The 15,511-nt window shown below is 50.8% G+C and overlaps 1 protein-coding gene across 3 annotated transcripts in view; it reads left to right on the top strand.

Annotated features, from left to right (window-relative positions):
- Positions 1–14,829, top strand: part of LOC141054043 (uncharacterized) — a 34,266-nt gene extending 19,437 nt beyond the window's left edge. The window contains exons 3-10 of one of the 3 annotated variants that reach the window (XM_073551203.1): positions 71–199; positions 460–726; positions 2,658–2,746; positions 4,780–4,863; positions 5,846–5,992; positions 6,174–6,302; positions 13,712–13,834; positions 14,670–14,829. In XM_073551203.1, the coding sequence (XP_073407304.1) occupies positions 71–199; positions 460–726; positions 2,658–2,746; positions 4,780–4,863; positions 5,846–5,992; positions 6,174–6,302; positions 13,712–13,834; positions 14,670–14,684 (983 nt within the window). In that variant the 3' untranslated portion in view covers positions 14,685–14,829. Of the gene's footprint in view, positions 1–70; positions 200–456; positions 727–2,657; positions 2,747–4,779; positions 4,864–5,845; positions 5,993–6,173; positions 6,303–13,711; positions 13,835–14,669 lie in introns of all 3 variants that reach the window. The other 2 variants (XM_073551202.1, XM_073551204.1) reach the window with 2 other exon arrangements.
- The last annotated feature ends 682 nt before the right edge of the window (positions 14,830–15,511 follow it).

Here is a 15,511-nt window from a genome sequence, read left to right as displayed (position 1 = left end):
ATGGACATTGCCCGCGAGTTATTCATTCATGTAGCCCCCAAAACTGAAGCTGCTCTGTCCCCTACTCTAGGCACTGCTGTAAGGGAAGTGTCTCCTGTGGAATCTCTTACCGTCATGACCAATGAGAGTCCTCAGAATCATAGAGAAGTTGACCATCTGGCTGCTCCGAAAAATCCGGATTCCAAACAGCTTTCAACAGGTAATCTTACTTTGTTGCCAACTACACCAGGTAAAGGCCACATCATATAGATCAGACCTGCAACATGTACATTATGCCCCCCCAAACCTCTGACCCTGCAGTATATAGACTACAAATTAACCATAGTTTACCGGAATTTAGGGCTGTGGCTGCTGCTTTTTCATTAGAGTAGTCATAGTCAGAAGACCATCCTGGGGAGGGGTCTCTGTTATAATCGTTCCAAACTCAATATCTATGTCATTTCATGCTATCTCCAGCAGCATCTGAAAGCAGCTCCACAACCCCCAATCAGAGCATAGAGCCCCCCTTTATCAGCCAGTGTCCAAGAGCCCTGCAAAGTCAAGAACCAGTGGGAAAGAAATCCCAAGTGATCTGCCCTCTATCTGAGCCGAGCTCCTCCAGTGACAGTGAGCTAACGTCTCAAGGGCAGGAGATGCAAATGATGAGGGAAACATCTGCAGTGACCCTGCTGGGCATCAGTAAACCTCTTCTGGGGCAACAAGGGTGTGAGACGCTGAATCACAGAGGTAAGACATGATTCAGAAATTCATCATGTATCTCTACATACAAGGAGCTCCCCCTAGTGGTGGCTGCAGACAGGATCTTATCATGTATCTCTGTATACAGGGAGCTCCCCCTAGTGGTGACTGCCGACAGGATCTTATCATGTATCTCTGTATACAGGGAGCTCCCTCTAGTGGTGACTGCAGACAGGATCTTATCATATATCTCTGTATACAGGGAACTCCCCCTAGTGGTGGCTGCAGACAGGATCTTATCATGTATCTCTGTATACAGGGAGCTCCCCCTAGTGGTGACTGCAGACAGGAACTTATCCTGTATCTCTGTATACAGGGAGCTCCCCCTAGTGGTGGCTGCAGACAGGATCTTATGTATCTCTGTATACAGGGAGCTCCCCCTAGTGGTGACTGCAGACAGGATCTTATATATCTCTGTATACAGGGAACTCCCCCTAGTGGTGGCTGCAGACAGGATCTTATCCTGTATCTCTGTATACAGGGAGCTCCCCCTAGCGGTGACTGCAGACAGGAACTTATCCTGTAGCTCTGTATACAGGGAGCTCTCCCTAGTGGTGACTGCAGACAAGAACTTATCATGTATCTCTGTATACAGGGAGCTCCCCCTAGTGGTGACTGCAGACAGGATCTTATGTATCTGTATACAGGGAGCTCCCCCTAGTGGTGACTGCAGACAGGATCTTATATATCTCTGTATACAGGGAACTCCCCCTAGTGGTGGCTGCAGACAGGATCTTATCTTGTATCTCTGTATACAGGGAGCTCCCCCTAGTGGTGACTGCAGACAGGAACTTATCCTGTATCTCTGTATACAGGGAACTCTCCCTAGTGGTGACTGCAGGCAAGAACCTATTATGTATCTCTGTATACAGGGAGCTCCCCCTAGTGGTGACTGCAGACAAGAACTTATCCTGTATCTCTGTATACAGGGAGCTCCCCCTAGTGGTGGCTGCAGACAAGAACTTATTATGTATCTCTGTATACAGGGAGCTCCCCCTAGTGGTGACTGCAGACAGGATCTTATCATGTATCTCTGTATACAGTGAGCTCCCCCTAGTGGTGACTGCAGACAAGAACTTATTATGTTTCTCTGTATACAGGGAGCTCACCTAGGGGTGACTGCAGACAGGATCTTATCATGTATCTCTGTATACAGGGAGCTCCCCCTAGTGGTGGCTGCAGACAGGATCTTATGTATCTCTGTATACAGGGAGCTCCCCCTAGTGGTGGCTGCAGACAGGATCTTATCATGTATCTCTATATACAGGGCGCTCCCCCTAGTGGTGGCTGCAGACAGGATCTTATCATATATCTCTGTATACAGGGAACTCCCCCTAGTGGTGACTGCAGACAGGATCTTATCATGTATCTCTGTATACAAGGAGCTCCCTCTAGTGGTGGCTGCAGACAGGATCTTATCATGTGTCTCTGTATACAGGGAGCTCCCTCTAGTGATGACTGTAGACAGGATCTTATCGTGTATCTCTGTATACAGGGAGCTCCCTCTATTGGTGACTGCAGACAGGATCTTATCATGTATCTCTGTATACAGGGAGCTCCCCCTAGTGATGGTTGCAGACAGCATCTTATCATATATCTCTGTATACAGGGAGCTCCCCCTAGTGGTGGCTGCAGACAGGATCTTATCATGTATCTCTGTATACAGGAAGCTCCCCCTATTGGTGGCTGTATCTATTTACACAGGGATTACTTGTTTACTTTGCTGCAGAGGGTGAATTGCAAATATTTTCTATAGAGGCAAATTGGGTTGTTAATATGAATTTATCCTGATTATTGTGTGATTGAACATTACTCCCTCGTCACCTCCAAGGCCGCATCCCCTAGTTTTTAGGAAGGTTAATGTACAGCTGGATCTTGTACCAGCAGCTTTTTCTCATGAATATTTCTCTTCGCTCCAGGTTCCTGTAATGACACAGAAAGTAATGATGAATCTCTTCCAGAACTGGAAGAAGCAGATGTGACCGAGCCCCGGACATCGTCCAGCCAGGTACGGCCCGCTGTCTCCCCTCATTAACTCATGATGTACATGGGGTTGTATACACCGCATACATCATGTGCAGAGTTTCCACAGCGTTTTCTGGCCATAACCTGCGTTTTTCCATGTAGAAGAACAGCAACAAAAAAGCTACATGTGAACATAATCTTAGTGGTAGATGGACACCTCCCCTGCCCGTCTAGAGTGGGTTCCTGTATTGCATTGTGGTAGATGTAGATCAGATAAGTCATGGTGAATAGAGGGAACTGTAAGTGATGGGAAACAGCTATGACTGGACGATGACTGATGTCCTGGAGTAGATGTGTTCAGCTCCTTGTAGGTGTGCGGCCAAGTCTGACTCCGTATTACTAGATATAAGAGGAGATATAACATCCATACAAATATGCCTAGGTTATACCAGAATGTTTCATATCACTATATACCAGAATATCTATAACTTATACCGGCTGTATATACATAACGGTACCCAGGTTTTTTCTTTTCCTGGAATTCTGTGCCCTTTTTTTCTCCACACAAACCTTTGCTCATTGTGGCCAAAGAGTTCTATTTTATCCTCATCGATCCACAGGACTTGTTTTCAAAATGCATCAGGCTTGTTTAGATCTTCTTTTGTATATTTCTGATGCTGAATTTTAAAGTAGAACACAGGAGAGGTTTTCTTCTGATGACTCTTCCATGAAGGCCATATTTGTGCAGATGTCTCTGAAAAGTAGAACAATGTACCACACCTCCAGACTCTGCTAAATCTTTCTGAAGGTCTTTTGCAGTCAGGCGGGGTTTCTGATTCTCTAGCAATCCTTCAAGCAGCTCTGAGTGAAAGTCTGCTTGGTCTTCCAGACGTTATTTTGACCTCCACTGTTCTTGGCAATTGCCATTTCTTAATTACATTTCAAAATGAGAAACGATGAAGAAAACGTTTTGCTTTTCTTATAACCTTCTCGTGCTTTGTGGCCTCCACCATTTTCAATTTTCAGAGTGCTCGGCCACTAGAAGAACCCATGGCTGCTGGTTTTTGGCACAAGGTTAGAGGAACCTGGATTTTTATAAAGTCAGGAAAATTTCATCACCTGGCCTTACCTAACAATGATAGTGAACAAGCCATAACCCTAACTGGCTAATTAAGGTCTGAAACCTTGGTCAGAGTTTCCTGAGCTCACAAATCTTTTGCATCAGCTAATTTTCCTTTTTGTAATTTTTAAAAAGTAAAAAATGACATATTTTGCCTAAAATACAAAGGAAATGTGTCATCTGTAACTTCAGATCTTTAGAGATCATTTCATCTTCAAATTGCATAACTGTTCACAATAACAGTGATTTTGACCAGGGCTGCCCAAACTTTTACATGCCACAGTGTGAAGGTGCCCAGGTTATACCGGCTGTACATACATGACGGTGCCCAGGTTGTACCGACTGTACATACATGACGCCCGGGTTGGACCGGCTATACATACATGATGATGCCCAGGTTGTACCGACTGTACATACATGATGCCCGGGTTGTCCCGGCTGTACATTCATGACGCCCGGGTTGTCCCGGCTGTACATACATGACGCCCGGGTTGTACCGGCTGTACATACATGACGGTGCCCAGGTTGTACCAGGTGTACATATATGACGGTGTCCAGGTTATACCAGCTGTACATACATGACGCCCGGGTTGGACCGGCTGTACACACAGGATGCCCAGGTTATACCAGCTTTACATACATGACGCCCGGGTTGTACCGGCTGTACATACATGATGATGCCCAGGTTGTACCGGCTGTACATACATGACGCCCGGGTTGGACTGGCTGTACATACATGATGATGCCTAGGCTGTACCGGCTGTACATACATGACGCCCGGGTTGTACCGGCTGTACATACATGACGCCCGGGTTGTAGCACCTGATATAGTAGCAGTGTCTGGACACGAGTGGACGTCGGGACTATGATCCGGTGGGTGTTTCTCGCCCCGATCCGGGGGATCAGTGGGTGACTGCTCTGATCGCCTCCAGTCTCGGCTATTTGTCTTCCTACAGAACCAGCTGACACATTGTGTGGGCTCCGGAGAGGAAACCATCAGCAAAGCCAAGCAGAGCCGTAGTGAGAAGAAGGCCAGGAAGGTGAGAGAATAATTCATGAGGTGATCGATGTAAATGGCTGCCACCTGCGATGACAGAGTACACCCTTAAAGGGAATGGCTCATAGATACCACGACCGGCGGTGTAACTATGGGGGCGCCCTGGGGGAGGAGCCCAAGACCCCACTACACCATGGTAACAGACCGCCTCAGCATGGACTTCCTGTCATGTGACCTCCTCCCATAAGCTCACATGACAGGAAGTCCATAGCTAGTCTGCTACCATGGCGACCCCAGAGGCGTCTCTATATGGGGGGCTGCATCAGAGACCTAGGGTGAAAAAGCAAACATGGCACCTGTCATTACACAGCAGTGTTTATCCACCTGTTAGTAAAGAATGGAGGGAAAATGTTAACCTCAGACGCCAGCGGTGACCCTGCTTTCTACAGAGTGGCCGCCATATTCCAGGATTCTGGAAAGCTGGGAGACGCGCCACTGGCGGCCATATTGCTTGTCACCTGTGTTCCAGAACCGGATATAAGAAATGGCGGACCAGCATTGCACAGGACCCACCCGTCCCTACACGGGTCATTGCTCCCAGGTGTAAACGCCATTGTTTTCCAGAGTCCGCCGATGGTTTCCTTTAGTTCCTGCACCTTTTTGGCTCCTAGGAAATCTATATACGCCAAGTGGGTGTGATTCCAGAGTGCTTTGAGGCCACTTCTTAAAGAACACACCCCCTTGGCTAAAAAGACTAGATTTATATGCAGGCCATATCTGAGGAACAGTAACAACAGAAAAGCATCGCCGGATTCAGGAGAACAGCGGCATTTACACCAGGTAATACAGCTACAGAGTTATGGAAAATGAATGTTTGTCTTTCAGAAAGATGAACTGCAGTACCAGACACATCCTCGGGAAGGGGATGGCGCCAAGAGCTTGATCCTCTGTATTCCCTCTAAGGCGGCGTGGGCAGACATTCTGTTTGTCTCCACCCTAAATCCCGCTTTTCATTTCGTTTCCAGGCAATGTCCAAGCTCGGCCTGCGACAGATACACGGAGTCACCAGAATCACCATCCGGAAATCCAAGAACATCCTGTTTGTCATCACCAAGCCAGACGTGTTCAAGAGTCCGGCATCCGACATCTACATCGTGTTTGGAGAAGCCAAGGTGACAGACGTAGAGCCGGGGTGCCGTCACTATTCCAGATGGCCAGGGTGGGGCTCCTCCAGGATCTGGGCCCGATAGCAGCGTGGATGCAAGTCATTACACGCACCATTGGGTGGGCCCTGGGGGCGACGTTGGGGCGGCCATCTTCATTTTTAAGTCTTCACTTTCTTTTCTTCGTCAGATTGAAGATCTCTCACAACAAGTGCACAAAGCAGCAGCAGAGAAGTTCAAAGTCCCGATGGAGCATTCACCCCTCATCACAGAGACTGCGCCCACCCTGACCATCAAAGAGGAGAGCGAGGAAGAGGAGGTGAGCCGCTGCAGAGAGCTACCTAGCCTCTAGTTTAATGGCTGCCTCTTCCAAGAGCAGCACCGCCCTGCACCTTGTATACGTCTGCTCTGTCCAGCTCAATGTAACTGAGCGACAATACCACCCCCAATCTGCGGAGCAGAGGGGCACTGGTTTACAAAGAACGCAGCCATATCTTTGTAATCCTGGACAACCCCCATAAGTCTTCACTAGATCTTGTTGGATGTTCCTGCATGTGGAGCTGCAAGTTTAGGGCTTGTGGGTGTTATCACTGTGTGGTTCAGCGCTTAGTATCTATTCACTGCATGGGGATTTGCAGGCTGAGAGCTCAGCGGGTGATCCCTGTGTGTGGCGTAACAGGTTCAGAGCACAGCGGGTGATCCCCGTGTGTGGAGATACAGGTTCAGAGCACAGCGGGTGATCCCTGTGTGTGGAGATGCAGGTTCAGAGCACAGCGGGTGATCCCTGTGTGTGGCGTAACAGGTTCAGAGCACAGCGGGTGATCCCCGTGTGTGGAGATACAGGTTCAGAGCACAGCGGGTGATCCCTGTGTGTGGCGTAACAGGTTCAGAGCACAGCGGGTGATCCCTGTGTCTGGCGTAACAGGTTCAGAGCACAGCGGGTGATCCCCGTGTGTGGAGATACAGGTTCAGAGCACAGCGGGTGATCCCTGTGTGTGGCGTAACAGGTTCAGAGTACAGCGGGTGATCCCCGTGTGTGGAGATGCAGGTTCAGAGCACAGCGGGTGATCCCCGTGTGTGTAGATGCAGGTTCAGCGCACAGCGGGTGATCCCTGTGTGTGATAGTGCAGGTTCAGCGCACAGCGGGTGATCCCTGTGTGTGATAGTGCGGGTGATCCCTGTGTGTGTAGATGCAGGTTCAGAGCACAGCGGGTGATCCCTATGTGTGGAGATGCAGGTTCAGAGCACAGCGGGTGATCCCTGTGTGTGGAGATGCAGGTTCAGAGCACAGCGGGTGATCCCTGTGTGTGGAGATGCAGGTTCAGAGCACAGCGGGTGATCCCTGTGTGATAGTGCAGGTTCAGAGCACAGCGGGTGATCCCTATCACACAGGGATCACCCGCTGTGCTCTGAACCTGCATCTCCACACACAGGGATCACCCGCTGTGCTCTGAACCTGCATCTACACACACACACACAGGGATCACCCGCTGTGCTCTGAACCTGCATCTACACACACACACACAGGGATCACCCGCTGTGCTCTGAACCTGCATCTACACACACACAGGGATCACCCGCTGTGCTCTGAACCTGCAACGCCACACACAGGGATCACCCGCTGTGCTCTGAACCTGTGTGTGTATGTGAACTATGTGTGGAGATGCAGGTTCAGAGCACAGCGGGTGATCCCTGTGTGTGATGGGGATCACTCGCTGTGCTCTGAACCTGCATCTCCACACACAGGGATCACCCGCTGTGCTCTGAACCTGCATCTCCACACATAGTGCAGGTTCAGAGCACAGCGGGTGATCCCTGTGTGTGTAGATGCAGGTTCAGAGCACAGCGGGTGATCCCTGTGTGTGTGTGTGTAGATGCAGGTTCAGAGCACAGCGGGTGATCCCTGTGTGTGGAGATGCAGGTTCAGAGCACAGCGGGTGATCCCTGTGTGTGGAGATGCAGGTTCAGAGCACAGCGGGTGATCCCTGTGTGATAGTGCAGGTTCAGAGCACAGCGGGTGATCCCTATCACACACAGGGATCACCCGCTGTGCTCTGAACCTGCATCTCCACACACAGGGATCACCCGCTGTGCTCTGAACCTGCATCTCCACACATAGGGATCACCCGCTGTGCTCTGAACCTGCATCTACACACACAGGGATCACCCGCTGTGCTCTGAACCTGCACTATCACACACAGGGATCACCCGCTGTGCGCTGAACCTGCATCTCCACACATTGAACCTGCACTATGTGTGGAGATGCAGGTTCAGAGCACAGCGGGTGATCCCTGTGTGTGATAGTGCAGGTTCAGAGCACAGCGGATGATCCCTATCACACACAGGGATCACCCGCTGTGCTCTGAACCTGCACTGAGCACAGCGGGTGATCCCTGTGTGTGATAGGGATCATCCGCTGTGCTCTGAACCTGCACTGAGCACAGCGGGTGATCCCTGTGTGTGATAGTGCAGGTTCAGAGCACAGCGGATGATCCCTATCACACACAGGGATCACCCGCTGTGCTCTGAACCTGCATCTCCACACATAGTGCAGGTTCAATGTGTGGAGATGCAGGTTCAGCGCACAGCGGGTGATCCCTGTGTGTGATAGGGATCACCCGCTGTGCTCTGAACCTGCACTATCACACACAGGGATCACCCGCTGTGCTCTGAACCTGCATCTACACACACAGGGATCACCCGCTGTGCTCTGAACCTGCACTATCACACACAGTGCAGGTTCAGAGCACAGCGGGTGATCCCTGTGTGTGATAGTGCAGGTTCAGAGCACAGCGGGTGATCCCTATCACACACAGGGATCACCCGCTGTGCTCTGAACCTGCACTGTGTGTGATAGTGCAGGTTCAGAGCACAGCGGGTGATCCCTGTGTGTGTAGATGCAGGTTCAGAGCACAGCGGGTGATCCCTGTGTGTGTAGATGCAGGTTCAGAGCACAGCGGGTGATCCCTCTGTGTGGAGATGCAGGTTCAGAGCACAGCGGGTGATCCCTGTGTGTGGAGATGCAGGTTCAGAGCACAGCGGGTGATCCCTCTGTGTGGAGATGCAGGTTCAGAGCACAGCGGGTGATCCCTGTGTGTGGAGATGCAGGTTCAGAGCACAGCGGGTGATCCCTGTGTGTGATAGGGATCACCCGCTGTGCTCTGAACCTGCACTATCACACACAGGGATCACCCGCTGTGCTCTGAACCTGCATCTCCACACAGAGGGATCACCCGCTGTGCTCTGAACCTGCATCTCCACACACAGGGATCACCCGCTGTGCTCTGAACCTGCATCTCCACACACAGGGATCACCCGCTGTGCTCTGAACCTGCATCTCCACACACAGGGATCACCCGCTGTGCTCTGAACCTGCATCTACACACACACACAGGGATCACCCGCTGTGCTCTGAACCTGCATCTACACACACACACAGGGATCACCCGCTGTGCTCTGAACCTGCATCTACACACACACAGGGATCACCCGCTGTGCTCTGAACCTGCAACGCCACACACAGGGATCACCCGCTGTGCTCTGAACCTGTGTGTGTATGTGAACTATGTGTGGAGATGCAGGTTCATAGCACAGCGGGTGATCCCTATGTGTGGCATTACAGGTTCAGAGCACAGCGGGTGATCCCTGTGTGTGATAGGGATCATCCGCTGTGCTCTGAACCTGCACTATCACACACAGGGATCACCCGCTGTGCTCTGAACCTGCATCTCCACACATAGTGCAGGTTCAATGTGTGGAGATGCAGGTTCAGAGCACAGCGGGTGATCCCTGTGTGTGCTAGGGATCACTCGCTGTGCTCTGAACCTGCATCTCCACACATAGGGATCACTCGCTGTGCTCTGAACCTGCATCTCCACACACAGGGATCACCCGCTGTGCTCTGAACCTGTAATGCCACACATAGGGATCACCCGCTGTGCTCTGAACCTGTATCTCCACACATAGGGATCACTCGCTGTGCTCTGAACCTGCACTATGTGTGGAGATACAGGTTCAGAGCACAGCGGGTGATCCCTATGTGTGGCATTACAGGTTCAGAGCACAGCGGGTGATCCCTGTGTGTGGAGATGCAGGTTCAGAGCACAGCGGGTGATCCCTGTGTGTGATAGGGATCATCCGCTGTGCTCTGAACCTGCACTATCACACACAGGGATCACCCGCTGTGCTCTGAACCTGCATCTCCACACACAGGGATCACCCGCTGTGCTCTGAACCTGCAACGCCACACACAGGGATCACCCGCTGTGCTCTGAACCTGCATCTCCACACATAGGGATCACCCGCTGTGCTCTGAACCTGCATCTCCACACATAGGGATCACTCGCTGTGCTCTGAACCTGCACTATGTGTGGAGATACAGGTTCATAGCACAGCGGGTGATCCCTATGTGTGGCATTACAGGTTCAGAGCACAGCGGGTGATCCCTGTGTGTGGAGTTACAGGTTCAGAGCACAGCGAGTGATCCCTATGTGTGGAGATGCAGGTTCAGAGCACAGCGAGTGATCCCTATGTGTGGAGATGCAGGTTCAGAGCACAGCGAGTGATCCCTATCACACACAGGGATCACCCGCTGTGCTCTGAACCTGCATCTCCACACATTGAACCTGCACTATGTGTGGAGATGCAGGTTCAGAGCACAGCGGGTGATCCCTGTGTGTGATAGTGCAGGTTCAGAGCACAGCGGATGATCCCTATCACACACAGGGATCACCCGCTGTGCTCTGAACCTGCACTGAGTACAGCGGGTGATCCCTGTGTGTGATAGGGATCATCCGCTGTGCTCTGAACCTGCACTATCACACACAGGGATCACCCGCTGTGCTCTGAACCTGCACTATGTGTGGAGATGCAGGTTCAGAGCACAGCGGGTGATCCCTGTGTGTGGAGATGCAGGTTCAGAGCACAGCGAGTGATCCCTATCACACACAGGGATCACCCGCTGTGCTCTGAACCTGCATCTCCACACATAGTTCACATACACACACAGGTTCAGAGCACAGCGGGTGATCCCTGTGTGTGGCGTTGCAGGTTCAGAGCACAGCGGGTGATCCCTGTGTGTGTGTAGATGCAGGTTCAGAGCACAGCGGGTGATCCCTGTGTGTGTGTGTAGATGCAGGTTCAGAGCACAGCGGGTGATCCCTGTGTGTGGAGATGCAGGTTCAGAGCACAGCGGGTGATCCCTGTGTGTGGAGATGCAGGTTCAGAGCACAGCGGGTGATCCCTGTGTGTGTGTGTAGATGCAGGTTCAGAGCACAGCGGGTGATCCCTGTGTGTGGAGATGCAGGTTCAGAGCACAGCGGGTGATCCCTGTGTGTGGAGATGCAGGTTCAGAGCACAGCGGGTGATCCCTGTGTGTGTGTGGAGATGCAGGTTCAGAGCACAGCGGGTGATCCCTGTGTGTGGAGATGCAGGTTCAGAGCACAGCGGGTGATCCCTGTGTGTGGAGATGCAGGTTCAGAGCACAGCGGGTGATCCCTGTGTGTGGAGATGCAGGTTCAGAGCACGGCGGGTGATCCCTGTGTGTGGAGATGCAGGTTCAGAGCACAGCGGGTGATCCCTATCACACACAGGGATCACCCGCTGTGCTCTGAACCTGCATCTCCACACATAGGGATCACCCGCTGTGCTCTGAACCTGCATCTCCACACACAGGGATCACCCGCTGTGCTCTGAACCTGCATCTACACACACAGGGATCACCCGCTGTGCTCTGAACCTGCACTATCACACACAGGGATCACCCGCTGTGCGCTGAACCTGCATCTCCACACATAGTGCAGGTTCAATGTGTGGAGATGCAGGTTCAGAGCACAGCGGGTGATCCCTGTGTGTGATAGTGCAGGTTCAGAGCACAGCGGATGATCCCTATCACACACAGGGATCACCCGCTGTGCTCTGAACCTGCATCTCCACACATTGAACCTGCACTATGTGTGGAGATGCAGGTTCAGCGCACAGCGGGTGATCCCTGTGTGTGATAGTGCAGGTTCAGAGCACAGCGGATGATCCCTATCACACACAGGGATCACCCGCTGTGCGCTGAACCTGCATCTCCACACATAGTGCAGGTTCAATGTGTGGAGATGCAGGTTCAGAGCACAGCGGGTGATCCCTGTGTGTGATAGGGATCATCCGCTGTGCTCTGAACCTGCACTATCACACACAGGGATCACCCGCTGTGCTCTGAACCTGTAATGCCACACATAGGGATCACCCGCTGTGCTATGAACCTGTATCTCCACACATAGTGCAGGTTCAGAGCACAGCGAGTGATCCCTATGTGTGGAGATACAGGTTCATAGCACAGCGGGTGATCCCTATGTGTGGCATTACAGGTTCAGAGCACAGCGGGTGATCCCTGTGTGTGGAGTTACAGGTTTATAGCACAGCAGGTGATCCTTATGTGTGGAGATGCAGGTTCAGAGCACAGCGAGTGATCCCCATGTGTGGAGATGCAGGTTCATAGCACAGCGGGTGATCCTTATGTGTGGCGTTACAGGTTCAGAGCACAGCGGGTGATCCTTATGTGTGGCGTTACAGGTTCAGAGCACAGCGGGTGATCCCTGTGTGTGGAGATTCAGGTTCAGAGCACATCGGGTGTTCTCTGTGTGTGATAGTGCAGGTTCAGTGCTCAGTCAGTGTTCTGTGGCTGGTGCTGCAGGTTCAGATCTCGTTGGGTATTCCCTACGTGTAGAGTTGCAGGTTCAGAGCTCAGTGGGTGTTCCTTGTGTGTGGATTTGCAGGTTCCGAGCATGTGGTAGTGTTTCCTGTGTGTAGCGCTGCAGGTTCAGAGTTCAGTGTGTTCCCTGCATGTGGCAGTGGAGGTTCAGTGCACACTCAGTGTTCCCTGTCTGGTGCTGCAGGCACAGAGCTCAGTGGGTATTACTTGTGTGTTGTTACAGGTTCAGGGGGTATTCAGTGCCTATAGGCCACATTACACTGCGAGATCACTGATTTTGTGACGCCACGATATCGCTGTGTGTGACATGCATCAGCGACCGGCCCCCCTGCCAGGTATCGCTGATCGCGCTCGATCGTCCTGGGCCGGTTTTTGATCGTTGGTCTCCCGCTGGGCAGCGCGCATCACGTGTGGCCGCGAGAGACCAGCGATGCTGGTTTTCAATGTAAACAGTGGGTATCTAAGAGCCGCGCGGCTCTTAGATACCCGATGTTTACCTTGGGATACCAGCTTGCTCGCTGGTCCTGAGCGCTGGAGGGGCTGTCTATGTGACAGCTCACCAGCGATCAGCCTGTCCCAGTGATCCCATCCACGTCGAATCGTTGGTGGGATCACTGGGACATCGTTATGTGTAACAGGGCCTTATGAAGCAGGTTTAAAGCTTAGTGGCTATTATGTGCATGTGGAATTGCAGGTTCAGATTGCAGTGAGAGTTCTCTGCACGTGGTGCTTCAGGTTTAGAGCCCACTGGATGTTCCATGGGTGGTACTGCAGGTTCACAATGGGTCATGGTGCCTTGCATGTAGAGCTGCAGGTTCAGGGCTTGTGGGTAGTCCCTGCACAGTTGCTTTCGCTTCCTCTATCATATTGACATAGTTGTGTAATCTACAATTTTTACCAAATAATGTAGTGCAAAAATTTGCACATCTCCTGTATGTAAAAAGCACTGACCTGATCCAACAGTGCTCAGGTGACAGACATTCTTAGCTCTTAAATAGGTTCCATTACCCTTTTCTTCTCTTTGGCAGGTGGACGAGATCGGACTAGAGGTGCGGGACATTGAGTTAGTGATGGCTCAGGCCAATGTTTCCCGTGCCAAGGCAGTACGAGCGCTGAGGCACAACAACAACGACATCGTCAACGCCATCATGGTGAGCGTCAAAAGTTCAGCTCCACATAAAGTCATTTTACATCATCTATTACTCCGGTCTCCTCCCAAGCGGCATTCACAATTCTGCTAGTTGCCAATAACCAGTACAGCGACCGTAGGGAAAATATGTTACATTGGATTCTGCAAGTTTTGCTCCTCCAAAGAATGGAGAGATCTGTAATTTTTATCGTAGGTACACTTCACCTGTGAGAGACAGTCTAAAAATAAAATCCAGAAAAATCACATTGTAGGATTTTTACCATGCAAATTAATTATGTAAAAATCCTACAATGTGATTTTTCTAGATTTTATTTTTACATTCTGTATCTCACAGGTGAAGTGTACCTACGATAAAAATTACAGACCTCTCCATTCTTTGTAAGTGTAAAAACTGCAAAATCAGCAGATTATCAAATAGTTATTTTTCCCTCTGTATGAGAGTTTATGTTCAGCAGAAGTTGTAGAATTTGAAGTGTCGCGCAGCTCACAAAGAAAGCACAGCGTCAGATTTAACAAATACATTATTCCGCTGATAAAATAAGGTGAGAGATTATAGAAAGGGACATGGAGAAGACCACCCATGTACCCAACTGCTTGCCCTATGAAGTGCTTTCCCATTTCTGTTTTTCCTGTATATAACCACCAAGAACAGCTACATGGCAGAGCTCAGTTTAGAATTGCACAGGCACAACACTGATAAATCTAAAAAGGAAGCCAGCAGAATTGCAAATGCAGCTTTGGAGGTGACTGGAGTATGATAGCAATGTAGTCCAGGATACTTAAAAGTAGGTTGATCAGCTCACGTGGATAATGACTTTTCTTCTTCTGCTCTGCAGGAATTAACCATGTAGCTGCTGGGCCGCATGTGATCCTGGAGCCTCCGCCACAATCCTGTATAAACACACAGCTATTCATTAACTGCCTCTGTATTAGACCTGCATTTATTCCTACTAGGGTGCACCAACAAAGCTGCTGAATAAACCTTGCCTGATTACATTCTGACTGATGGACTTCTATTATGGCACTTGATGGGGGCAAGGTTCTCAAGTCCTTTATTCCATGCACTGTACTAATGCTTAGTGATGGGTGCAGGTTTTTGCATCCAAAGTGTGCTGCAGACGCGGAGCCCTGGGGGCGCTCCCCACCTCGGGCTGCTGCAGACGCGGAGCCCGGTGGGCGCTCCCCGCCTCGGGCTGCTGCAGACGCGGAGCCCTGGGGGTGCCCAACACTGACACAGTTGTTTAAGCTGCAATTTCTAGCAGAAATACAACATAGAAATCTGCACAGCTCCTATAGGTGAATAGCACAAATCTTGTGGGAGGATGCTACAATGCTCAGGAGACATAGAAGTGATGGAGCCAGGCATGCGTACAGGATCAGACTTAAGACATAATTAGGTCTGCTCTTGGGCGGTGTACACAAAACTGAATATTTTTAATGAAGATTATGTTTTAAAGTTGCTTCATTCTTTAACTTTGATAACAAAGTTGGAATATTGCGCACACACTTTTTTTTGCCCCAATTAATCCATCCTCGCGACTCCCCTAAATATTACTTCTGTAGGACCAGTGTATCAGGCGCTGTTATGTAGCCGCATGATCTACAGCCAACGTCGTTCACAGCAGGATCCGCTGTACAGGAGACGGAATGTAAACATCACAAGTCAGAAATGAGGCAG

The sequence above is a fragment of the Dendrobates tinctorius genome, unplaced genomic scaffold, assembly GCF_039654945.1.
Source record: "Dendrobates tinctorius isolate UK_male_01 unplaced genomic scaffold, ASM3965494v1 ptg000173l, whole genome shotgun sequence".
In the NCBI taxonomy this organism is placed as follows: Eukaryota; Metazoa; Chordata; class Amphibia; order Anura; family Dendrobatidae; genus Dendrobates; species Dendrobates tinctorius.
This window is presented reverse-complemented; position numbering and strand designations above follow the sequence as displayed.